Consider the following 27,483-nt stretch of genomic DNA (forward strand, 5'->3'; position numbering starts at 1 on the left):
TGATTTCTAGTTTTGTTTCATTGCAATTAGAAAAGACATTTCATACCATTTTAGTCACTTTAAATGTATTAAGACTTGTTTTGTGGCCTCACTTATGTTCCGTCCTAAAGAATGCTCTGTGTGTATTTGAGAAGCATTTGTATTCTGCTGTTGTCATGTGGAGTCATCTGATTATGGCTGTTAGGTCTAATTGGTCCACAATGTGGTTCAGATCTTCCATGTCCTTATTTATCTTCTGGTTTTTCTATCCACTACTGAAAGTGGGGTATTTAAGGCTCCCACTGTTATGTTGCTGTTTCTCCCTTTGATTCTTTTAAAGTTTGCTTCATAATTAGCTCTATGCTTGCTGCATGGATATTTTTAATTGTTACATCTTCTTGGTGAATTGACCTTTTATTATTATATAATGAACTTCTTTGTCTCTTGTAACACTATTTGACTTACAGTTTATTCTGTATGATACTAGTAGAGCCAGACCAGCTCTCTTTTGGTTACCATTTGCAGGAATATTTTTTTTCAATCTTTCACTTTCAGCTTATGTGTGTGCTTAGATCTAAAGTGAATTTTTTGTAGACAGCACATGGTTGCATCCTGGGTTTTTTTTTTTTTTTTTAAAGATTTTATTTATTTATTTGACAGAGATAGAGACAGCCAGCGAGAGAGGGAACACAAGCAGGGGGAGTGGGAGAGGAAGAAGCAGGCTCATAGCAGAGGAGCCTGATGTGGGGCTCGATCCCAGAACGCCGGGATCACGCCCTGAGCCGAAGGCAGATGCTTAACCGCTGTGCCACCCAGGCGCCCCATGCATCCTGGGTTTTTTGTTGGTGGTGGTGGTGCTGTTTTTTTTTTTTTTTATGCATTCAGCTTATTTTTGTCTTTTGATTGGAAATTTTTTTTAAAAGATTTTATTTATCTATTTGACAGAGAGAGAGAGAGAGAGAGAGAAAGCATAAGCGGGGGAGAGGGGGTCAGCAGGCAGAGAGAGAGGGAGAAGCAGGCTCATAGCGGAGGAGCCTGATGTGGGGCTCGATCCCATAACGCCGGGATCACGCCCTGAGCCAAAGGCAGACGCTTAACCGCTGTGCCACCCAGGCGCCCCCATCCTGTCTTTGACTTTTGACATTTTGATTATGTGCCTCAGTTTTGGTCTTTTTGGATTTATTGTGATTGGAATTCTTTAAGTTTCTTTGATTTGTGCACCCATTTCTTTCCTCAGATTTGGGAAGTTCCAGCCGTTGTTTCTCTAAATAAGCACTCTCTGCCCCTTTTTCTCTCTTCTACTTGTGTAAGTCCCATATTGCGTGGATATGTGCATTTGATAGTCCCTACGCATCCCTGAGGCTCTCTTCACTTTTATTCATTCTTTCTGCTTTTTTGTTCTCCGATTTGATGATTTCATAGCTGCTCTCCAAAGTTTGCTGCTCCTTCTGCTCGATCAAGTCTGCTACTCAGCCCTAGTATTTCAGTTCAGTTATTGCATGTTTCAGCTCCAGAACTTCTGCTTGAGCTTTTTATAGTTTCTTTTATATTCTCCATTAGTTCATTATTTTCTTGATTTCTTTTAGTTGTCTGTGTTCTCTTCTAGCTCATTGGGCATCTTTATGACAGTTGTTTAAGATTCTTTGTCAGGCACCTCAGAGGTCTGCATTTCTTTCTTTTTTTTTTTTTTTTTTAAAGATTTTATTTATTTATGTGACAGAGAGACAGCCAGCGAGAGAGGGAACACAGCAGGGGAGTGGGAGAGGAAGAAGCAGGCTCCCAGCGGAGGAGCCTGATGTGAGGCTCGATCCCAGAACGCCGGGATCACGCCCTGAGCCGAAGGCAGACGCTTTAACGACTGCGCTACCCAGGCGCCCCAAAGGTCTGCATTTCTTTAGGGTCATTCTGCAGGAATTTATTCTGTTCCTTTGATTGGGCCCTGTTTCCCTGTTTCTTTGCCATGCCTGTCATGCTATTATTTTGAGATGTGGGCATTCGATAACACAACCACTTCTCCCAGTGTTTATGGACTGGCTTCATGCAGACCCTTACGAATCAGACCAGCTAGAGGCTCTAGGACTTCTGAAATCTCTTCGAAGGATGTGTTTTCTCTGGCTTGTGCTGTGTTTTTAGTTGTCTCAAATTGCCTAAGCAGTTTATCCCTCTCCTTCCAGACACCCATAAGTTCTTGCTGCCCCTGGCATGTGGGTGTACAACTGTAGCTCTAGGGGTGCCTGGGCAGCTCAGCGGTTAGGCATCTGCCTTCAGCTCAGGGCGTGATCCCGGCATTCTGGGATCGAGCCCCACATCAGGCTCCTCCGCTGGGAGCCTGCTTCTTCCTCTCCCACTCCCCCTGCTTGTGTTCCCTCTCTCGCTGGCTGTCTCTATCTCTGTCAAATGAATAAATAAAATCTTAAAAAAAAAAAAAAAAGAAAGAAAGAACTGCAGCTCTAATGTGCGACAGTGATCATAACTGTTTCCAACAGTTTCTGAACACGTCTGCCAGTTCCATCAGTGCTCTGAGTCAGATGACACAGATTCCCCCGTCCAGCCAGAATGTTGGACACACAGTTAATTATTTTGTTTCTATCCTGAGGGAGGATCCCTGGCAGGAGAGGTTTCCTCCAAGTTGTGCTGCATTAAGTCAGATAAGAGGAGAGGTGTGGATGGATATGGAAAATGCTGCAAGTTTTCCCACCCCTTTTGTTGGACTCTCTTTGGCTTTGGGTTGGTCTGGATGCTGTAGCTTCTCCAATGGATTCCAGAGTCCTTGCAAAGGTATTCTGGTCTGCATTTGTTATGTTGGTGTCTCTGGGGGAAAGGGAGGGTCTGAAGGTTCCTGCTCCTCCATCTTGCCAACATTACCCTCCTTGTTTCGGCGGTTTCCAAACAAGTCCTATTAGTGCTCTGGGGTAGGCAAGACCGAAACCAGTGCCTTGAGCAGCCCTCAGAGAAGCCAGAGTGTTGCATGCAAGGTCCACAACTTTGTTTCTATCCCAAGGGAGGATCTCTTGAGCAGGAGGATTCCTCCTGGTTGTGTCACACTAGAGTGGTTGAAGGTGGGGCATAGATGGGCAAATTTTCCTGCCCCTTTTGTTAGAATGCCCTTTTGGTTTTAGTTGGTCTGGGTGTTGTAGCTAATCAACCAGTCTCTAGAGTTCTTACAAAGGTATTCTGATCTGTATACTGTTGCTGACTCAGTGTGTCTGCGGGAAAACAAAGGCCTAAAGCTTCTTAATCTGCCATCTTGCAGACCCAGACTTTTTCTTTATAATGAAAGTAATGCTACTTTTTATGGTTACTGTTTTTTTAAGTCTTGTTTTAAAACGCTTTCCTTACCCTGATTTCAGAAAGATATTCACTTATATTTTCCTTTAAAAGTTTTTGTATTTAGGGGCGCCTGGGTGGCTCAGTCAGTTAAGCACCTGCCTTCAGGTCAGGTCATGAGCTCAGGGTCCTGGGATCCATCCCCACATTGGGCTCCCTGCTCAGTGGGGCGTCTGCTTCTCCCTCTCCCTTTGCCCCTCCCCTCCTCACTTGTGCATGCATGCTCTCTCTCTCTCAAATAAACAAATAAATAATCTTTAAAAAAATTTTTTTAAATAAAAGTTTTTATATATTTAAATTATTTTTTTAATTTTTAATTTTTATTTATTTTTTTATGTAAAGTTTGATGATTCATTAGTTGCGTATAACACCCAGTGCACCATGCAATACGTGCCCTCCTTACTACCCGTCACCGGCCTATCCCATCCCCCCCCGTCCCTGAAGCCCTCAGTTTGTTTCTCAGAATCCATATATATTTAAATTGTCAAGCCACCAGGAGTTGGACTTGATGCTCGTTGCAGTGTGGGTAGCTACTTCAACATTTTCCATATGTAACCAATACTTCCCATCCCATTTTGAGCTATCTCTTAGTGTTCCCTCAGAAGAGTTAAACAATTTTTGGCCTCTACTAACATTCTAGATATGGTGGGACTATTCGTGGGCTTTCTATCTCATTCCATTGGTCAATTTGTCTGTTCCTGGGTCAAAACAGCATCATCATAATTACTACAACTTTTTAAAAAGTGCGAATATCTGCTAGTGCAAATCCCTCATCCTATTCTTCTTCAGAAGTGACGTGGTTATTCTTGGTCTTTTGTTTTTCCATATATTCTCTTTTTTTATTCCATTAAAATTTTTTTAAACAGAGGTAGAAATGACATACATCGTATATACTTAAGAATGAACTTAAACTCCACAACCGGCCTTGAGATTTTGATTCAAGTTATATCAGATCTATAGATTAATTTGAGGAAGATATTGTAAGACTAGTTTTCCTATCCACAAGTATGTTTATACCCATTTCTTTATTAAGTTTTAAGTGCCCCTCAATAAAGTTTATGATTTTCTACATACAGATCTTAGAAATCTTAGATTTATTCTTACGTATAGGTTTTTTTAAGATACTATTTTTAAGGAATCACTATACCCAACATGGGGTTCGAACTCACAAACCCAAAATCAAGAGTCACATATTCCACTAACTGAGCCAGCCAGGTGCACCACTTTATAGTTTTTTTGTATGTCATTTTGCTTTGTTTTGTTTTTGCTATTGTAAATAGTGTCATAAAAATTATGCTTTCAAATTCGTTGATCATGTGTAGAAATGCAACTGACTTGCCCTTCTACCTTGTTTAACTCTTCTGCTTCTTTTAATAATTTGTAAGTATCTTTTAAGTTTTCTATTTGGGCGATCATATCTTCTGCAAGTAAATAGTTTGTTTAGGACTTAATATTCATGCCTTTGATTTCTTAATTTTTTTTCTTTGTCTTATTGCATTCCCTTCAGTACAGTCTTTTACTTCTTAATAATTTCTTCGTAAAACTCCAACTGGGGTTAAATACAACTCTCTGTCTTTTCCAATACGTATGGATCCCCTCAACTGAACACGGAGAAGACCATTCAATAATGCTGAATTGGTCATGCTTGGAATTCATAAACACAAAGCATAAGCGATCATACTGACTTCCTTCAGTCTGCTCTCCACCCCCCTGGACAACTATTTCTCTCTGTTCTCTTTTCTCAAACCCTGACACTCCTCCATCCTCACTCTCAAATAATAATTTTGATTTTTGTTGAGAAAATAAAAGATAAATTCCCACACCGTTCCATTACCACATCTACCCACTTATCAGCTTTGGAACCCAAAAACTCTCCCTTCTTCCCGTTACTATAGGAGCTCCTAAGACTAACCTGTCTTCTAGTTAATAGATCGCATCTCCTCTTACCTATTTAAAAATGTCACTTCAGCAATTCTTCCTCTCTCTCTCTCTCTCTCTCTCACCTGCATCATTTTTCTCTCTCTACTGAATAATTCCCATCAGCACAGCCTAATACCTTCTGTATCTCAATTTTCTCTTGACCTCCCTTCCTCCTGCTACCATTTCACTGCTCCACTTTTCACCAAAACTTTGCAAAAGATTTGTTTCTATTCACTGTCACTAACTCCTCTCCTCTCATTTTCTCTTCATTGGGCCTTCGACCTCCCTGATCACCAGAGTGACTCTGGTCTTTATCTGATGTACGACCACTCAGCATAGAATAAGTGAATGATTTACACCTACACCAGAGCGTGAAATTTCATGTGTACGCACCTGATTGCCGTAAGCATACAGAAAATGGCTTCGTGGATGGAATACCATTCCAACAGGAGAAGAGAATGATGAAGGAAATACGAAAAGTGGAAATTTGGGGTTTAATCCTGGTTTGTTATTTTTTAGGACTCTCACAGAGGCAATGGTGCTTTTCTAGAAATAGATAAGCAAAACCATGAACAAATCAGCAGAACATTACCATTAATATTACTAGACTATGTTACAATTTCCTGTTACGTGGATTTTGATTAAGATAGGGACGCATCCATTAACACAGCATAGAACTGGAAGAATCAGCAACCATCAATATGTCTTTGTTCTGCCTCCCCCTGCCTTAGGTGTCCATTTTCAGATGTTGAACATGAAGTTCAGGAGATTAAATAATTTGTCCAAGCTTCTATAATAAATGGCTTGGGAAGGTTTTATTATAGAACCATTGCTGAACTCCAAAGACAGATTCCAAAGTCCATGCTTACAACTGTGATGGCAAACTACCTCTTTAAGTGTGGATGCCTGGGCTACATTCCAATTCTATTGGATCGTGAAGTTGTAGGGGGTCAGGATATGTACCCCAAGACATGCCACTGTGGTACAGAGATTATTGTAAGCTGCAGACATTTAAGATTCAGCAGATGCAGAAAAGAAGACTTCCCTTCTCTGACTAAAAGCAGCAACTTCTGAGAAATAAGGCTACCTTCAGAAATAATTCACCTTCAGAACAGGTCTACTCTCAGAAGGGAGAATGCAAATAAAACCAACCCCAAATCCCTCCTCCTGTGGAGTTTTATGGCCCTGAGGAGATGAGAAAACCACTCATACTTGTATAAACAAACATTATCACAAACTTTCTTATCTCCTATTTGTTTCCCTGTTAACCCATTATCTTTTCACTTCTTTTCCCTTAAGTGCCTTTCTCACCTGTTCCCTTAAACTATTAAGATGATATATAGCCCCCAAATTTTATTTTTTAATTTTTTTATAATAATTTTTATTATGTTATGTTAGTCACCATAGAGTATATCTTTAGTTTTGGATGTAATGTTCCATGATTCATTATTTGCGTATAACACCCAGTGCACCATGCAATACATGCCCTCCTTACTACCCATCACCGGCCTATCCCAGTCCCCCACCCCCCTCCCCTCTGAAGCCCTCAGTTTGTTTCCCAGAGTCCATAGTCTCTCATGGTTCATTCCCCCTTTTGTTTACCCCCCTTCATTCTTCCCTTCCTTCTCCTACCGATCTTCCTGCTATTTCTTATGTTCCATAAATGAGTGAAACCATATAACTGTCTTTCTCTGCTTGACTTATTTCACTTAGCGTAATCTCCTCCAGTCCTGTCCATGTTGCTGCAAATGTTGTGTAATCATTCTTTCTGATGGCTGAGTAATATTCCATTGTATATATGGACCACATCTTCTTATTCCATTCGTCTGTTGAGGGGCATCTCGGCTCCTTCCACAATTTAGCTATTGTGGACAATGCTGCTATGAACATTGGGATGCATATGGCCCTTCTCTTCACTACATCTGTATCTTTGGGGAAAATACACAGTAATGCAATTGCTGGATCATAGGGAAGCTCAATTTTTAACTTTTTAAGGGACCTCCACACTGTTTTCCAGAGTGGCTATACCAACTTGCATTCCCACCAACAGTATAAGAGGGATCCCCTTTCTCCACATCCTCTCCAACATTTGTTGTTTCTCACCTTGTCAATTTTTGCCATTCTAACTAGTGTAAGGTGGTATCTCAATGTGGTTTTGGTTTGAATTTCCCTGATGGCTAATGATTTTGAACATTTTTTCATGTGTCTGTTAGCCATTTGTATGTCTTCATTGGAGAAGTGTCTGTTCATATCTTCTGCCCATTTTTTCATTTGATTATTTGTTTCTCATGTATTGAGTTTGAGAAGTTCTTTGTAGATCTTGGATACCAGCCTTTTATCTGTAGTGTCATTTGCAAATATCTTCTCCCATTCCATGGTTTGCCTCTTTGTTTTGTTGACTGTTTCCTTTGCTGTGCAGAAGCTTTTTATCTTGATGAAGTCCCACAAGTTCATTTTATCTTTTGTTTCTCTTGCCTTTGGAGATGTGTCATGAAAAATGTTGCTTTGGCTGATGTCGATGTCGTAGAGGTTGCTGCCTATATTCTCCTCTAGGATTTTGATGGATTCCTGTCTCACATTGAGGTCTTTCATCTATTTGGAGTTTATTTTTGTGTATGGTGTGAGAGAGTGGTCAAGTTTCATTCTTTTGCATGTAGCTATCCAATTTTCCCAGCACCATTTATTGAAGAGACTGTCTTTTTTCCACTGTATGTTTTTTCCTGCTTTGTCAAAGATTAGTTGCCCAAAGAGCCGAGGGTCCATTTCTGGGTTCTCTATTCTGTTCCATTGGTCTATGTGTCTGTTTTTGTGCCAGTACCATGCTGTCTTTATGATCTCAGCTTTGTAGTACAGCTCGAAATCTGGCATTGTGATGCCCCCAGCTTTGTTTTTCCTTTTCAACAGTTCCTTGGCAATTCAGGGCCTTTTCTGGTTCCACACAAATTTAAGGAATGTTTGTTCCAGCTCTTTGAAAAATGTCATTGGTATTTTGTTTGGGATGGCATTGAAAGCGTGGATTGCTCTGGGTAGCATAGACATTTTAACTATGTTAATTCTTCCGATCCATGAGCATGGAATATTTTTCCATCTTTTTGTGACTTTTTCAATGTCTTTCAAGAGTGATTTATAGTTTCTAGAATATAGGTCCTTTGCGTCTCTGGTTAAGTTAATTCCAAGGTAACCTATGATTATGGGTGCTATTGTAAATGGAATGGATTCCCTAATTTCTCTTTCTTCAATCTCATTGTTCATGTATAGAAATGCAACTGATTTCTGAGCATTGATTTTGTATCCCGCTACATTACTGAATTGCTCTGTAAGTTCTAGTAATTTGGGGGTGGAGTCTTTGGGTTTTCCATATAGAGTATCATGTCATCTGTGAAGAGAGACAGTTTGACTTCTTCTTTGCCGATTTGGATACCTTTTATCCCTTTTTGTTGTCCGATTGCTGTTGCAAGGACTTCTAGTACTATGTTGAATAATAATGGCGAGAGTGGACATCTTTGTCCTGTTTCTGATCTTAGAAAGGCTTTCCGTTTTTCCCCATTAAGAATGATATTCACTGTAGCCCCCAAATTTTAACCACTTTTTAGTTTTTCTCCTCACTGATTTTCACCTACACGTATGTACACTGCACACATAAATCGTTTTCTCTTCTCCTGTTTAATTTGCAGGGCCCCAATCACTGAACATAAGAGGATAGAGGACAATTATTTTTTTCTCTCCCCTAAAATTATGAGTTTAAGGCTAATTCCATTTTTTGTTCATTTAAACTATCTTATGGAACCTTAAGTTTATATAAACCAAGCTCAGCTTATATTCTCCTAGAGAATAAGCGAAGAAGAATCACTATGCAAAGAGCGTCCTATTTTCTACTTTCATCAAACTGAATGACCAGCAGAGGCAAGAAATCCCTAGAGTGCCTTAAACTATATTATTAACCTTAAATAAATTTTGCTGTAGCTAATTTTATCAACTTCTACTGCCACAGATAAAAAAGAACTTGGAAATAAATGTTTGCTGAGATAAATTTTCATTGTTGTGTCATCAAGAGCAACCACCTATGGCCTACCTGGTTGGAGAAGAGGTAGATTCCGGCACTATGCTCTTGGTCAACAAGAAATGTTACCAAAGTTGAAGGAAAAGATTTCATTCCTTTTAAAATATGAGGTAAGCAAGGAAACCATTCACGAAATGGTTCTTTGGTATAAAAGCAAGAGCTGGACTACAAAAAGAGAAAGGAAAAGTTAATGCCATTTTTAAGATGTAAGTTCTAATCAGTTATCTTAAGCAAACAAACTAGCAAACCGCTGTGTTGTCCTGACCGACCCCAAATAATAGTGATAACTCTTTGATGTCTATGCTTCTCTTCTGGGGTTGGGAGTCCAGAAGACACTGCCAAGCATCTCTTTCTGGCACGGGTTGTTTTTCCAGAACAACTGTGTAGGTTTGGATTTAACATCACTAGGTAACTGCCATTAAACCCAAGTACAGGCACAACTGGGTGCAAAGAGGGATGAAGCTTTTCGGCCTGTAGAATTGCCATCTTTCAGATGAATAACAATCCATGAAACAACCCAAGAAATAAAATTTCTTAATTTTTAACATATTTAATTCCAGGGGTGCCTGAGTAGCTCAGTCATTAAGCGTCTGCCTTTGGCTCAGGTCATGATCTCAGGGTCCCGGGATCTAGCCCCGCATCAGGCTCCCTGCTCAGTGGGGAGCCTGCTTCTCCCGCTTCCTCTGCCACTCCCCCCAATTGGGCATACACTCTCTTTCTCTCTCTCAAATAAATAAAATCTTAAAAAAATAAAAATAAAATAAAATATTTAATACAATACCTCACTTAGAGTCCTGTTTCTCTCAAAGGTGATAGTAACATAATCCACTATAAAATATAAAGGTACAGAAATTACAAGCAGTATCTATATTTCTAAATGTATCATTAAGTATACTCACATACAATTTTTTTGCACTTAGAGCATGACTATTGTCTCAGATTTAATTTTTTCCCCTCAGTTTTAGGCCACTGACTTATACAAAGCAAGCCTACCCTTCTACTTTATCCTATTTTTATTTTATGTCATTTAATCTTTATATGCCATCTATGTTGAAAACAGCCTGTTTATATCTTTTCTCAATTTACCTTCAAAGTGTTCTCTGTTAGCAAAACATTTTTCATTATACCACAATTTTCCTTTGACATAGTCAACCTACATGAATAAATGAAGAAATAAAAATATCATCTAGGGAATAGATAGACTTAAGATATAAAATTGAAAAACTTAATAAAAAATTCTAAAGTATGATAGTTTAGGAATGGGAATCAAATAAAGGGAGGAAAATTGTATGCCGACAAAAGAAAAGGTTGTAGAGTGAGGGCAAGGGACAAGACTATGCATTTTGAACAACACACATAAAAGGAATAAAAAGGAAAAAAACTTCATGTGAATTGGCCTCTGTTAGTGACAGATGCTGCAGTCGGTCAGTATAAGACTGGTCATTCTGACCAGAAGCTGTCAGGCAGTTACCATAGTCACGATGGGTCACATGTTTATCTTTCCTTTGTCATTAGACTCAGCTAGGCTCCAGGAGGCTTCACAGAAGCCTGATGGCAGCAAGAAGCAGAAGAAAAAAAAAAAAAGCCACAAAAATACAGGTCTTGAAAAAAATCAGTCATAAGAGAGAAGCTTCCAAGAAAGTGAGACTGTATATGTTGGATATGAATTATGTGTGAGAGTTCGAAGATGGTTTTGTTAGAGCAAGATTCCTGTGTTCAAAGTATTGTTGAGACAAAAGGAAGACCTTGCATTTTCATAGACCAGCAAGAAAGTCTTTGTAATCTGTGCATTAAAAGTCTTTTAAGTAGATGTTCTAAGATAGATTGTGGTGGTGCTTGCACAACTCTGTGATTGTACCAGAGGCCACTGAGTTGCACACTTGACATAGGTGAATTGTATGCTATGTGAATTGTATCTCGATAAAACTGCCCAGCAAACAAAAATGCGCTTCAAAATGGAATGGACAGCAATTTATTTGAATGGTGCAACATCTTCAAGCCAAGCTGCTATATCAAACGAACCTTTAGTGTTCTTACATCAATCTTCAGGTTTGCAGGCTACTGTAATTATCATTATAATATCTAGGCAATTGATGTAGAATTTTTATTGGGCTTCGACTTACTCCTTTTCCTTCTCTTTAGAGTCCTTGCTTTTTTTCCTACTTGGAAGCAAACTGGTAAAAGTCCACTGAATATCCTTGGGGGTAACTTAAGCTGACCAGGTTGGCCTCATTCCAAGGATGAGCTCCAGATGCAGGGATTGGTCAGGAATGAACACATGACCCAAGTCAGGTTAATGAGTCAGCCCAGACCACCTGGGAAAGAGATAATTCATTCTCCTTGGGACTAGTAAACCAACTACATCAAAACCTGGTGCTTATTCCTACTAACAACTGGAGAAATCCGAATGAGAATGAAGCTAGAGGAAAACAGATCCCAACGCGGAGAAGACAGAGTCCTACAGACATCTGGTAGGCTCTAAATCCAGTTGTGTCTGGAAGCTGGATCCATCCCCCCCTTGAATTCACTACTTGCATGAGCCAACAGCTTCTCCTTTGCTAAAATCACTTTTAGTTTGGTTTCTGTCCTTTGCCTTCAGAAGGTTCTGACTATCCGTATACAGGAGAGAATCCAACGATTTTTCTAAGTTTGTTATCATGAGGTCCAGAGGGTGATACAGCTGGTTCAAAGTTCACTGTGACATGGCTATTAAGCCAAGACAAGATGTGGCTCCTGTCTGGCTCCATTTACTCATGCATTGACTCCGCAAATATTTACTGAGACCCCCTGTCTGCAAGGCAGCATGGTACCTTACTCGCACAGGATGGCAGGTGAGACAGTCCTCGACATGACGCCTCAAGTCCCGTGAGGTTGCTTAGTGGGCCACTCAGAAGAGGGTGGTGAGTGAGAGGAATTAGTGTTGAAAGCTTTGGAGATTGCTCAGGAAGGGCCCCCTGGTGGTTGGGGAGGGATTCCTGAAGAATGAGGAGAAATTCTCCACGTGAAATCCAAAGGAGAAGGAGGGACGGCCTGCTGAGAAGATAAAACATCTTACACAATGGAGTCGAGGTGCCAGAAGTGTTGGCCCATCTCACGGAGGGCGAGTGTCGACTCTGACTGGCAAGGATAGCTTGCGGCAAGAGCAGACAGGACAAGGCTGGAGAAGGTAAGGAAGGCTCTGACCGGGAAGGTTTTTGTATGTCTCACAAGAGTTTGAATTTATATTTAAAGAACTGACCTGAAGTCCCTGCTATGTCCACGGAACAGACTCAGGTGGCTAACTAATGGATTTCGCCTCACGGCAAGCTCCCAATTTAGGGCCTTTGTACTTCTTATTACTTCTTTCTGGGCATGCTTTGTCAAAACCATTCCGAGGAGTCATTTGATTTTCTGTTTAAACTTTACCTCCTTGGAAGCCCTGCTAGAATCACCCTGTTTAAAACACTATTATCTCTTCCTCACTCCCTATTTCTCTTCCCTGCTTTCATGCCGACAACCCCGAATTACCATCAGCAGTCACATTATACATTTGTTTATGAACCTGTTTGAAGTCTACCTCCTTCAACAGAATGGTAGGCCCCGGGAGACTAGTGGACTTCATTGGTCCCATTCCACAGATAGAATCCCCCTTGTTGAAACCGGCATGGCGGACAGCAAGTGCTCAACTAGTATTTGTTGAATGAACGAATAAATGAAGGAATAAATCATCAAGTAGTAACTCCTTCAACTACCTGCCCAAATAACTACATATATTCCATTCCTACCATCTTTCCTTCAATCATTATAAAAAAGGTCTTATCTAAAGATAAATCCCTATACTTTTAAGAAATAGTTAACTTGTTCCCTTTCCTCTCCTGCCACGCTACTTTGCTACTTTTGGAATACTTGTTTTTCCCCCTCTCATCACTACCGAAACTCCCTGAGATATTTTATCTCAAGAAGATTTATTACAATATCCTTGCAAATAGTAAAAACCTCTCTGAAGGATGATTTGCATTAAGAATTTATTCATTGTGGGGCGCCTGGGTGGCACAGCGGTTAAGCGTCTGCCTTTGGCTCAGGGCGTGATCCCGGCATTATGGGATCAAGCCCCACATCAGGCTCCTCCGCTATGAGCCTGCTTCTTCCTCTCCCACTCCCCCTGCTTGTGTTCCCTCTCTCGCTGGCTGTCTCTATCTCTGTCAAATAAATAAATAAAATCTTAAAAAAAAAAAAAAAGAATTTATTCATTGTGTATTTATTAACTGATCTGCCAGTCCAAGTTCTAGAAATGTATTGTATCCATATACTTGGACTACAAACCTGGCAGGTACAAAATCATTAATGGCAACATTGTTTGTAATAGCAGAAGATTACAAAACTACCCATGTATCCATCAATATGGAACAGGTTAAGTCACCTCTGGGAAGTCCACACAATGGAACACTTAGAGCTATAAAGAAAGAAGGGGGGGAAGGTCATTCTTCATGTACTAATATGGAATTTCCCCCCCCCAATATTGCTAAGTGAAAACAACAGGTATGTATATATTTAGAATATAGTATAAGAAAGTGAGAATAATTTATATTCATAATTATTTAAATTTACATTTAAAAATCACTGTAAAGAGAAAAGATGGAGAAGACGGAGAGAAGCAGGGTGAGTATACACTAAGGAGCAAGTAAGACTTCTCAATGTAGATCTTTATATAAACTTTTTGGTTTTTAACTAGGGGGAATGTATTACTATTTGAAAACAATAATTTTCAGACGTTGAAAATTCTAATTTCCCTTGCAACATGCTCTGTTCCAAGATCATCTCGCACTCCACTTTGATCTATAGAGACCGAACACATAGATATTACAGAAAATGAGAGAAACCATTGCTCACCACTGTTTGCTCATCTCTTTGTCTCCCTAATATCTGTGCTCATTGGTTTATTTTGTTAAAGTTCTTTCTTGAGTATTTTCTTTAGCTGGGAAAACTGGGTGACGTAGTCTCTGAATTCTTTCTCAGTCTGAAAGATGAATAATCTCTTGGCTGGTAATAGGATTTTGGTCCCTTTGTCTTCACGGTCTGTAGATGTGGATTTTACTACTTTCCAGCTTCTACTGTTACATAAGTGGAATCTAATACCAGTGACGTATATTTGCTTTTGTTCTTTTCGTTTGGAAACTTGTAATATTTTCCCCTTCACCTTCAAATTCAGAAATATTATTAGGATATGCCTATGCATACATCTTTGTCAATTCTTCCAGGATTTAGTGGGCCTTTTCAATAGATAACCTTGGATCCTTCTTAATTTCAGTGTAATCTTCTTCTATTACTCGTGGTACTATTACCTGTCTTCTGCTCCTTTTTTATTCCTTCCAAAAATTCTCTCACCTCTTAGACCTGGATTATTCTCAAAGACTTATCTTCCCTAGATGGTTTGAGAAGTTTCTTCCTCTTCATCTTTCTATGCCACTTATTTAGATCTGAACAGTGGCTATTCTATTTATTCCATTTTTAATTGCAATTTGTGATATTTAGCTCCAGAAAGTATTTTTATGTGGCACTTGAAACGCTAAGCTAATAGATGTTAGTGGTCTTTTTTTTCCTGCTAATATCTCAGTGCCAGTAACAGTAACCATATAAGACGTGCTCATTGGATCACTGTTAAAGGAGTTGATTAATTAAGTTCTGTTGTCCTTGTTCAGTTGTTGTCTTCTCCATCAGCAACTCCAGTGTATGTCCTGATGCTCTCAGGATGCTGGGCTGGCTTAGATGTATTTTCAAGGGAGTGCTCAGGTCTGGTTTGGGGAGCACCTCAGATTGTGGTGATATGGGAGTGACAGAAGGCCAGGAGGTCTCTCCACCTCTGGGCTGCCATTCCCCCCTCATCAGAACCAGAAAGAGGCTTCCTTGCTCTGGTTTCTTTCAACTTGCCCACCTCAGATGCAGGGAGAATATAGGCTTCCCTTTGGGCTTCTCTCCAGGAGACCAGCCACTCTCTCAAGGTTGACAGAAACCCTCTCTGGGGGGTTCCCAGAGCTCTGCAAACCAAGCTCTCTCCAGGAGCCCCCACCTTCTAGTCCTCCACCTGCATGTCTATACAGCCAAAGGCCTTGTTCTCACATGACCCGTGAGAGGAAAGATGTGCCAGGTTTCCTCAGCGGGGTTCCTCAAAGCTTGGGCTTCGAGTGAGTCCAGCTGTCCAGCATCCCCAACACCCTTGACTCACCAGGCAGGTGGACAGGAAATGGAAGTTAGTGGGAGCTGAGCGGTAAGGAACAAAGCTTAGGTTATAGTCTCTTTTGTTTCCTTATTTTATCACTTTTGTGTGATTTAGTTTAGCTGATATATTTGGATTGATTTCTAACATCTGACTTTATAGTTGGTTTTCCATTCTTTTATCTTTGTGCCTGTTTTCCTCCTTTCTTGCTTTTTGTGGGAACCAATTTGGATTATTCTTTAATCCTTTTTTTACCTCTCTGGTGGGTTGGAAGCTTTAGGTTATATTTCTTTTTCTTTTATGGTAATTATCCTTTAAACTTTATCATCTGTATGGGACTATACCTTTTTCTATCAAATTCCAAAGTTATTTTCCATATTGATTCTCCTACCACACAAGGATCTTAAAATGGGTTGGTGATTCACTGAAAATTATCTCCATTCCTCCTTATATTATCTGGAGTTTTGGTTCCACCCCAGTACTAAACACAAATTTTGTAACTGTTATTTTTTATACCAACTCCATTCTTTGAACAAATATTTACTAAGTGCCTACCTTGTGCCAGGCACATGCTAGACACAGATTCCAGAGTGGAGATCACAGACCAGGTGCCTGCCTCTGTTAGGGCTGAGAGCTCACATTGTAGCTCTGTCACTATTTCTGACACCCCACTCCTTCATGGGTGTCTCTGGGTGGGAAGCTCTCTTAATGTCTTATCTGTGAAAATTTCTTTTCTTCACCCTCATTCTTGAATGAAAGAGTTGAGCTAGGTTTGAGGTTCCATTTTGACAGGTACTTCCCCCTGTCCTTTCTAATGTACATCAATTTTGACTGTCTGGCCTTCCTGGTTCTCTGCTTCACATTTCCTCCAACTAGTATGGCAAGAAGTCAATCCCATTTGCGTCCTAAGACATAAGTGCCCCTTCCTTCTAGGTGGTGTAAGTGACTCTGTGTGTGTGTGTGTGTGTGTGTGTGCACACATGGATGTGTGCCCACAGGTCTGTATGAGAATGGAAGGGGGAGGGGACATGGCAAAAGGGCAGGAACAATCATAATTTTGTTTGTGGTTTCCAAATTGACAAATGCTTATGTGTTGATGGGAATGACCTAGTTGAATCATGAAACTTGACTTCATAATAGAAGAGAAAAAAAACTGATGGAACAACTCCCCCACCGCCCAAGGCCAGAAGCAGAGCTGTGGCTAGCCTTTCTCCAGGTAGGCACAGACCCATATGGGGGCAGATGGACTGGGGAGAAAAGTGTTGGCCATGGGGGCGCCTGGGTGGCACAGTGGTTAAGCGCCTGCCTTTGGCTCAGGGCGTGATCCCGGCGTTACGGGATCGAGCCCCACATCAGGCTTCTCCACTATGAGCCTGCTTCTTCCTCTCCCGCTTCCCCTGCTTGTGTTCCCTATCTCACTGGCTGTCTCTATCTCTGTCAAATAAATAAATAAAATCTTTAAAAAAAAAAAAAAAAGAAAGAAAAGTGTTGGCCAAATCTCAGCCCCCACTCTCTTTCCAACATTGTGCACAATACACGGCAACAACCACAACAGTCCGGACAGAACATACAAAGAAGGGGTAGGGGCGGCCTCTGAACAAGGAGAGGCACTTCTTCCTTTGAAACAGAAGGGAAGATCATTGCTGGAAACATTTTAAGTTCAAACTGTAGATCAGATCATAGTAACAGGAATGATCTATGTTGTGGATTGTTGTCTTACACCTCCTCTCTTAGGTTATCAAGGAAACACCTATCTTCCAACTAACCCTTGGGAATTTAAAGCTTCTTACCCTTTCGAAACCACAAAAGTCTGCCCTTGAAAACTACAAGAAAAAAAAAACACTTTAATTTTTGCTTGCATATCAGAAGGCATAACAAAACATAGCAATTTGAATTATACTAAAGGAAATGATGCTTTTTATACACCAGCAGTTGGGAGCATCGCTCACTAAAACCGGCCTCTAACATAGTTTATATAATATTCTTGAGATTTCATCTTTGGTCTTTGTTTCATCATTTTATTAATTTATTTGTACTTGAACTTAATTTCAGAAAGGATCTGAGATTTTTTTTTTTTTTTAAATCATGTAATGAGGGCGCCTGGGTGGCTGTCAGTTGAGCGTCCGACTCTTGATTTTGGCTCAGGTCATGATCTCGGGGTCATGGGATCGAGCCCTGTGTGGGGCTCCGTGCTCAGCAGGGAGTCTGCTTGGGATTCTCTCTCTCCCTCTCCCTTTGTCCCTCCCCCACTTTTCAAAATAAATAAATAAATCTTAAAAAGTAAGAATTTCATGGTATGTATATTACATACCCTCACCAACACATATATTCCCCTTCTCTCAATCCCAAAACTAACTTTTTAATTTATGTTAATTTGTAATTAGCTTCATAAGTTACCATGAAGTATTTTGGGAACATATATAACTACAAAATAGATAATCTTCTACATGCACCTATTTAAAACTTACTATAAATCTGTATAGCAATAAAACTAGCACCATTTTCAAAGGATATATTCAACACTACAAGGCAAAGGAAAAAGTCACTGTATTCTTTTACACTTTTTAGATGGAAAAAGCATTTAAATTCTAAGATACACCACACATAGCTCAAGTATCAAGACTCTCCACTTTAGGTTATAGGAGATATTTAAAAGCAACTCACATACCGTTAAGACAGAGGATGACGGGTAACGGAGATCTCCGCTTACAAAAAGACCCAGAGAGGTGAGGATGACTAAAAAGTGATTTGTTAAAACCATGTCCACCACTGAAAGCTCTGTGTGTTCTAAGGGAAGAAATCACACCAGGGGTTAAAAAGTAAGGAAAAGGTGAGCTCCCCAGCAAAGCAAAGACATTTCATCAATACTGATCAAGTGCTGATATACACGGGATACCAACGGAGGCACAGTTAAAGGAATTACCTTCTCCAACTTGGGAATAGATCGTATCTGTCAAGTTATACCACACGGTATCATTGTAATCCCAAAATCCAGAAAAACTGAGGCCGATGTAAATACCTAACATGAGAAAAAAGGAAGATTAATTCTAGATAACTTGACAAAGTGAGTCACCCACTCGTATGGTGCTCAGTCTTCTGGGGCCAGAGCCCACATCTGCCCCACCTTCCAAACCATTCTCTGACCCACGTCAACTCCCTCCCCTCACTTGGGATCTCACTTACTAAGCTTTGGAAAGATGAAGTGACTTCAGGTTAATGTAGGGTTTTAGCCAACCACCTGATTTAAATGTTAAGGCTCTTGTTTTCTATTGAATGCGATCCAAATATGCCACCCCAAAATATGCCCCTCTGGTTTAAGGATTACTTTGAGCTGAAGGCAATTGAGAATGAACAGACTCAGGAAGTGTTCTCTGTCCTCTTCTTACCTGCCTAGAAGCAGAGCATAATTTTCCATTTGGGAAACATGCCTCCCCACCCCTGTACCAGGAAGAGAAGAGCAAGATGGGAGGGGGAGTCAGCGCTGAGACAAGTTTACATAAACAGACTTTACTAGAATAGCTCTTCTCTTTCATTAGTCCCCCCACATATTTCCTAGTCACTTCCCCATAATTTATCATCCCGTGAAGCTCAAACTTCTTTCTTTTCTTAAAATGGTATCGATGCCCCCAAGTATAACCACTCAGGTTTCACTTGTATTAACTCCCATGAATGTAAATACTAATAAAAATTGTGTGCTTTTTTCCCTGCTAATCTGCCTTTGTTAATTTAATTCACAGACCTCATTCTCTGAACATAAGAGAGTAGAGGAAGAGTTTTTTTTCTCTTCTGACGGTATTTTTGTAAGTGTAAATACATTCCTATTTCAGAAATACAATCTTAGTCAATACTTTAAAAACTCCAAGAAGAAAATTAAAATTCCAAGAGGGAGAAACTATGTTTGATTTACTTTAATATTTGTGATTTAAAAAACAGAAAAAATTATTTGCTAATGTCTCATGAGAACCTAGTAAAAGAAGAAAAGGGAACATACTGCATGTACTTTGATCTCACCTTTCTCTGGCCATGACTAGGAATGTTGAGAGTCTTTTGTTTTAAATACAGAATATTAACCTAAAGTCTAGTCAACAGGTGTAACTATTGAGGGCAGTGGGGGAGCCTACAAACGGCTGATAATCTAACGCATATATTCTGTTTCCCAAAGATGAATATAGGACGGCTCATATTGTGAAATGCGTATTTTCACTCTCAGCTGTTTTCCATGTGGGGAAAGATGTAGCAGGAAGTGTTGTTATCATTCACTTTTTCAAGGGAGCACAGAGCCAACGACAAGTGTTGTCTTTCTAAGCACTAAGTCTCCTTCCACAGATAACACTATCCTATATTCTAAGTAGGGATGACTAATGGTGTCCCGTGTGATATCACATGACCAGACCCCTACAAAGTTAATAGAGAAGTAAGAAGTGCAATAAATCCCTTACTCTGGTTAGTACTTCTAGACTCAGATTAAGTTACGAGCCATGCTGTATAACAAGGACCACACTGCACCCCAGGCTTACAGAAGCTGACGTAGACCATTGTGAAGAGTTTGCATTGTATTCTAATGGCCAAAAGGAAGCCACTGGGTGTTTGATGCACGGAAGTGACATAATTTGGTTTATACTTAAGAAGATCATACCAACTAGAAGCCCATCTAGAAAACCAATGAGTGACTAATGTGGTGGAATAAAATCCAAGGCGGTATCGAGAAGGCCGAGAGAATAAAGTGTTTGAGGAGAGATTAGGCAACTGTATCAACTGCTGTTGGGAAAGAAAGTAGGATGAGGATAAGGAATTGGCTGCTGGGGGCGCCTGGGTGGCTCAGTCTGTTAAGCATCTGACTCTTGATTTTGGCTCAGGTCATGATCTCAGGGTGGTGAGATCGAACCCCGTGGGCAGGTTCTGCTCAGGGAGGAGTCTGCTTCCTCCTTCTCCCTCTTTCTCTGACCTTCCCCCAGCTCACACATATGCTCTGCCTCTCTCTCTCTCAAATAAATAAAGAAATAAACCTTAAAAAAAAAAAAAAAAGAATTGGCTGCTGAAACTGACCGCAGGGAGATTACAGGTGATCTTGGGAAGAAACGTCTCAGAAGAGTGGCGAGAACCAAACACTGATCCGTAGTGGCATGAAGACAAAGTGGGGAGGTGGAAAATGGAAAGCCATCTACAAAAAACTCTTTCCATAAATTTTGCTTTGAAGGAGGACAGAGAAATGCTTATGATAGGAGATATTACGTTTTGTTTGTATGCAAATGGACCCAATCCAGTAAGGAGGGAGAGCAGACAGTGCAGAGGGAAAGGTGACACTTGCAGCATAGACGCAGGCGCCAGGTGCTTCGGATGGCTGCAGGGAATGGGATCCAGACAAACAAGGGTTGGGGTGGCTCTGACAGCAGCAGACACTTCCCACGATGCAACAGGTGAGAAGGCAAAGCGTGCAAGTATGAACGCAAGTGGAGTGGCAGGTTTGCAGGTGCCACAATGAGGGCGCTCCCTGTGGTCCACCTTGGTTCTCTACATAAACTATTAGGTAAAATCACAGCTGAGAGGGAAAAGGGGAAGGTTGGAGGAGGGGGAAGAGGTGTGAGATAAGGGCATTTTGCAGAGTTGGAAAATAAACATACCAGCGAAGACAGACAGGATTTCTGGGTAGGGCTGAGTGCCCACTTGAGATGTGTGATCATGAATTTACAGTGAGACCAGTCAGTGGAATGTGAAAGTGAGAATGATGTGCAGTGTTTTCTCAGGCAACTTTCGATTCTTCCAGTGCAGGAGTAGAGGTGGTTTTACCCAGAGTTGGGTCTGCACAAGGACGGAAGACAGAGCAGGGCAGGGGAGTTACAGTAGTATCTATAAGAGTGGGCTATGCAACTTATGGGGGTAAAGAGAAAACTAAAGGTGTCGAGAAGTAGAGAAAGTCTCAGCGAACTCAAAGCAGTGCTAGAGTAGGAGCGCAAGGAGAGACTGACAGAATGGGGAGGTCGCAGGCAGTGTGAGATGCTCATGGCGGAGGTTCTGCAGATAATAACATTATTGGAGACAATGAGGTCCAGAATGTGGCCATAGAAGATGGGGGAAGATCATTGGAGAAGAGGAGTCCTCGAAGTTGAGTATTGCATGGGATGGTGAGGTCACTGAAAGCGACAAAAATAGCATGGAGAGGAAGGCAGGGGTCCAGAGGCTGAAGTCATCCCTAAGGGAGTATGAGTAACAGGAAGGTCAGCATAGGCAGGCAGCCAGGAGGAGTTACAGGGAGGTAAAGTCTGAGTTCCAAGGAGCTGGGAGTTTTGAAGGGAAGACAAAGTAAATACTAAGAAGTAGCCCCAAGGAGCAAGGATGATGACCCCGCCCCTGAGCATGAGACATGCAGAGGCGTTTAAGAGGGGATGTCACTGGGACCAGCCAGCTTACTCTCTAGGGCAGCAAAGTGAAGGGGCCATTCAGAGAAAAGATGAGCAGTATGGGGGAGATTGCTGCAGACAGAACCCTAATGCCAACGAATGGATCCGGGTGGATGGAAAGGGACAGAAGTTTGGGTCAAATTAAAGGAAGTCCAGAGCAGTGTGTGGGATAGGAACCATAAGTGACCCAGGAAGCTTAGGTTTCGGGGATGACAGACAAAACTGGGATGAGAGGCAGGGCAGATGCGCTGGGAGTTCACAGAGGAGGAAGGCAGGTAGCAAGTCCAGACTGGAACCCACGGGGCTCCTGGAGACCTGTTCCCACTATTAACCTCATGTGGTATGAAGGCCGGGGGCAGGGGGCTGGGGCTGGGTGCGTGGGATGGGGGAGGTGGGTGGGTGGGGTGGGGACAGACAAGGGCCTCGCAAAGGGACTGCAAGTTTAGGCAGTGGCAGCTCGATCCTGTAGGAGATTCGTTTTTGCTTCAGTAGAGTGGAAGGCAGCTAGGGGGAGAAATGTTACTAAAGCTATTTCTTTTCTCGAGAGGTTGAGTGAGATCCCAAGGAGTGGAGGCTGCTCCTTCTCTCCTGTGACTCTCCGTTGCTGGCAGGATGGAGCAGGAGAGATGAGAATGGCTCCTCACCTGTGGCTCAGGGAAGTAAGGCAGGTTTGGAGAGAGAGAAGGAGAGGGTCCTAGCCAGGCATCCATGGAACAAGATTAGAAAAAGAGTTGAGTTTCCATCTGGTTGACACAGAGGGGGAAGAGACACAATTTCTAACCAAACTAATTCAGCACAAGCAGGCTCTCAAAACTAGAGAACACAAAACGACTAAGCCATTAGGAATTCAAAGACGTTTGGGGCAAAGCCATTTGCCTATCCCTGTACCAAAGCATAGTGTTTGAATCTCTTACTTTATAAGAAGTCATGGTAGGGCAAGTTTTTGTTCTTCTTTAAAATTTTGTTATTCACATTGTTTCAGTCTCCCACATGAATTCTGGGATTGGCCTGTCAATTACCACACATACACACAAGATACTGCTGTAATTTTTCTTGGAAGTGTATTGAACTGACTGATAAATCTGGAGAGAATTAACAACTTCACAATAGTAGACGTTCCTGTTCATGCACATAAAATATTTATTTTAGTCTTTTTTCCTGACCTTCATTAAAGTTTTATAATTTCTGTCCAATAGGCCTCACAACTCTTTTGTTTCTTCGTTTATTCCTAGGTACCTTTTGGGGTTTGTTACTTTCTGAATGGGATTTTTAAAAATTATAATCTTTAGTCTTTGGTGGAGTGGTTTTTATGTGTTGTTATTTCATCCCTCAATTTTGTAGTACTCTGTATTTGTTCTGATAGTTTGGCTACTGATTCTTTGGGATTTTGGGGTGCACATATTATCTGTGCAAAGAAAAATTTTGTTTCTTATCTTTTAGTTCTTTTATTTCCCTTTTCATTCATTGGGCTGGGGGCTCGAAGGTCACCAATGACCTAGGAAAAACAACTACAATTACACATTAACAGTTGAAATGCGTAAAGATGCTATTAAATACTATGGTAGTAATCTAAAAACATATACATAATAAAATAATGTTATGAGGCCTTACAACATGATACCTATTTACACAGGAATAGCAGGTGGACTGGAAATGCAATGAATAATTTCAGAGAAGAAGTAACATATTAGGAGGTGGCAGGGGATATGTGAAATTAGGAGAGATGCTACAGTCACTATGAACATGGCCAAAAGTCACACCTGCAGGTAGACAAGGGGAAGTGACGAAAAGTAGAGTCACAGGTATTTCTAGAAAACAGTTTTACTCCCCTAGGTCTATACATCCAACTTGCTCTACCAGTGAAACATCACTGTTACAAAATACAAAACTTCACCTCCAACTTTGAGTAAAGCTGCGAACTTACCATTATATGTTGTATTCAAAATGAAGCCAAGTAATGCTACGTCATTGGCACAGGGACACTTTGCCACTTTGAGATCGACCACATATGGGTAGACTTTGGTGATGTCATTTTTTGTCATTAGAGTCCCAAGATCCCACTGAAGAATAGGTTCTGCCGAAATCAAATTTAGGTGTTTAAATTGTGGCAGCAGTCTTGAAAAGGGAACGTTACTGGTTTCCTTTCAGAGTTTTTTCTTTTGTTTTCTCAAGTTGTTCTTTTTATTCCAGTTAGTTAACATAGAGTGTAATATTTGTTTCAGGTGTAGAATTTAGTGACTTAACACTTCTGTACATCACCCAGTGCTCATCACAAGTGCCCTCCTTTAAGGGTTTTAAAAGAACTATACAAAGGGCCTATGCGATTGTCCCCCAAAATGGGTGTATTACCTCACCCTTCATCAGTTAAGAAGTAGGTTGGCTCTTATTTTCCAGAGTAGAAGGAATGAGGTCTAACCGCCCTTGATGCGGGCCCAGCACAGTCACTACCATAGAAGAGCCTGTGGGATGGGAGACACAGCTTTGACCATCTTTGGAAAGTACAATTGGCTACAGTACAATAGGCTAGGACCTATCCCTAGAAATGGAATTGTGGGATCACAGGACATTTATAATTCAGAGAACAACTTCTGCTTCAACAGCTCACACTACACATTCACTTTTTGTTCTCTTCTTCCAATTCCATTGACACGGCAGCAGATATAGAATAATCAGAATAAATCCAGAATACCAGTAGAGGACAGGGAAAGGTATCATTAGTGGCCGAGACACTGAGAGGGATTTCTGGAAGAGACACAGAAGTTGGGCTGGGATTACAAGGGAAAAATCAATCAGAGGTGGACACGTTCTACCCTTCAACCCAGCGATCTATTCTTGGATATTCATGCAAAGGGTTGGAGCTGGATGAAGTTAAAGGTTAATGATAAGAAAATGGGAGGATTTTTTTTTCCTCTGAAAAAACGAGACAAGGGAGTACAAAAAGCAAGCCAGGGCAATTTGACAAAATACTGCTGTCTGAATTTCAAAAACAGTCAAAGTACTTTTAAAAAGAGATATCTAATAATCAATTCTTTAGCTGTTTATATTTCTACAATGTAAATCTTCACCCTCTCCCCCAAATCTGCTACAAAACCCTAAAACTTTAAGTGATGTATTTTTCACTTTGTGCAAAGCAAGAAATGGAGCTAAGTTTCCATCTGGGTTGACACAGTGTAGCTTACAATGGAAAGAGATACAATTTATAACCAAACTAATTCACTCTGAAATTCAAAGAAATTTGGGGTATGGCAGCTGACTCTCCAGGGTATAGCATGTCTATGCAGGCAGTTAATAACCATCTTAGAGGACAGGGAGATTGAACCTTGTATCCAGGGCATGATTGCATTGAGTTGAAAACACCTTTTCTTTACTTATGTACGAGCTCCTTAAAGTCAGATACTGTATTTTAAATACTCTAGAATGAGGGAGTGATTAAAAGTCTTGACTATTACCGAGAAGCCAAGAAGGAGACAGAAAAGTGACCCATGTGAAAGGGGACGAGTGCCTGTGATTAGGAACAGTTGTAGTGGAGTGGTCTAGGGTGTGGATTGGAGATTAGGAAGTAGGGCCATATTTTTAAACATCTCTTTTAAGTTAGTAATGAATAAAGAGCTCCTGCTATAACCCTAACTTTAACCCTTAATTGCCACTTCTCAGGCTTTCTCCCCAGTGTCTTCAGCATTTCAGGAAATGAGACCATCGCCCACTTGATTGCTCAATAAGAAATCTAGGATTCATCCTAATGCTTCTGTCTCCTTCACCCCCAGTCTGCCAGGAAGCCCTACCAGCTCTACTTCCAAAACGAATGCTAAAGACTCTTAGTCCTCGCCATCTCCACCACTAATCCCCCAGCCCACATCCTCTGGACCACCTTCCAAGTGGACCAGGGCAAAAACTGCTAACCAAACTTTTTTTTTTTTTTCCATTCTTGCCATTCTTCTCCAACGATCCATTCTCTGCACAACAGCCAAAACGATCCATTTAGAAAGCATAAATCCGAATTTGTCACTCTCCTGCTTAAAACACTCGAACAGCTTTTCATTATAATTAAAATAAAACCCGCACTTCTTACCATGCTCCTTGGCAGCTTCTCCAAACTTACTCTAAGCCACTCTGTCTGTCATTTACTGTGCGTTCACATCACTGGCCTCCTTTCAGTTGCTCAAACAGACGAATCTCATGTCTGCATCTGGAACCTTTAACAGCAACTAACTTGCGAAGCTCTTTGCTACCACAGTACTTTCATTCATTCTAAATAAGTGTACACTAAAATTTTAATGCAGTATATAATATTCTGGGTCCATTTCAATATGTAAATGACTCATATTTCAAAATTTTTTTAAAAAATGGAAATAATTATATATTGTTATTTTAGTACTTAAACATAGCTAGCACAGGACTTCAAAATATCAGTCTCGAAAAGCTTGCAATTGCAGTCAGATAATGACTCACTATTTTTAAAAAATTTGGACACAATGACAAAATAAGAAAGCACAATTTTGTCATTTTTGTCTCAGATATTTTAATTTTGGTTAAAGAAATAAAACGATAGTGATATGATTGAAGATATCTCTGCCCCCTTATGGCCCCATCCCCAAATCCTCTCCAAATGCAACCATTATCATGAAATTGCTGCATCTACTTCTAATCCACATGTTTATATTTTTACTACAATATGTAAGTACCCATGAACAGTATATATTGCATTGCTTTATGCATTTTCTGAATTTTAAGTAAATGTTCTCCTATTCTATTCTGAACCTTGATTTTTCTTTCAATGCTTTGATTCCTGTTCTTGATAATATATGTGATAATATATGTGGGTCCATTTCCTTCGTTTTCACAGAATACACTACAGGTATCTGTCTTTTCCCCTACTGATGGACATTTATGTTGTTTCTCATTTCTCCTATTACAAATAATACTGAATTAAATAGATTTTCAGGTGTCTCTTGGCACATATGCAACCTTTTCTCTAGAGCTGTTCTTAATCCTCTGCACATCAGAATCACCTGTGGGGATATTTTTTCTTTTTAATTACAGATGCCTAGCTCCACTTGCAGAGGTCTGATTTTAATTGGCACATGGTTGGCTGGTTAAAGCTACCCAGGAAATTCTTTCCATAAACTGTAATATTTCTTTATTTTTACTCTGCATTCTACATAGCACCAAATCAAAGTGGGAGCAAAAGAGTAAAAGTAAAAAGGACCTGAAACTTATATTACACTGTATGTTAATGAATGTAAATAAAAACTTTTTTTTTTTTTTTTTTTTAAAGGAAGGTGAGGACAGATGAGTACAAGGTCCAGGAATGAGGACTTTAAAAAAATTTTATATTATATTGCTACAGATGATCTGAAAATTGGACTATAAATCAGACAATTGGAAAAGAGAAGTCTAGACAATCTTATCACTCAGTGTTCATAACCTTAAAACAACCAGTTTTTCATGGAAAAAAATGTAAATGTTCTAACAAAGAATGAGCAAGAATTTTTTGCTGATAGTCACCATAAAGACTGTAATGCAATGAACATTATCTTCTATAACATGTTTTTAGAAGATGCAAAACCTAACTTTATAGAGCCATTGTTTATTATGACCCCAACATG

The 27,483-nt window shown here is 40.5% G+C and overlaps 1 protein-coding gene across 2 annotated transcripts in view; it reads right to left on the reverse strand.

Annotated features, from left to right (window-relative positions):
- Positions 1 to 27,483, reverse strand: part of CATSPERB (catsper channel auxiliary subunit beta) — a 114,389-nt gene that overhangs the window by 63,970 nt on the left and 22,936 nt on the right. For both annotated transcript variants that reach the window (XM_045807604.2, XM_087856189.1), the window contains exons 7-10: positions 23,802 to 23,951; positions 18,403 to 18,498; positions 18,148 to 18,266; positions 5,620 to 5,772 (exon numbers count right to left, since the gene is read on the reverse strand). In XM_045807604.2, coding sequence (XP_045663560.2) covers positions 5,620 to 5,772; positions 18,148 to 18,266; positions 18,403 to 18,498; positions 23,802 to 23,951 — 518 coding nt within the window. The remainder of the gene's footprint in view (positions 1 to 5,619; positions 5,773 to 18,147; positions 18,267 to 18,402; positions 18,499 to 23,801; positions 23,952 to 27,483) is intronic.

This window comes from Ursus americanus, chromosome 26, assembly GCF_024610735.1.
Source record: "Ursus americanus isolate L20-20 chromosome 26, mUrsAme1.1.p, whole genome shotgun sequence".
Taxonomy (NCBI): domain Eukaryota; kingdom Metazoa; phylum Chordata; class Mammalia; order Carnivora; family Ursidae; genus Ursus; species Ursus americanus.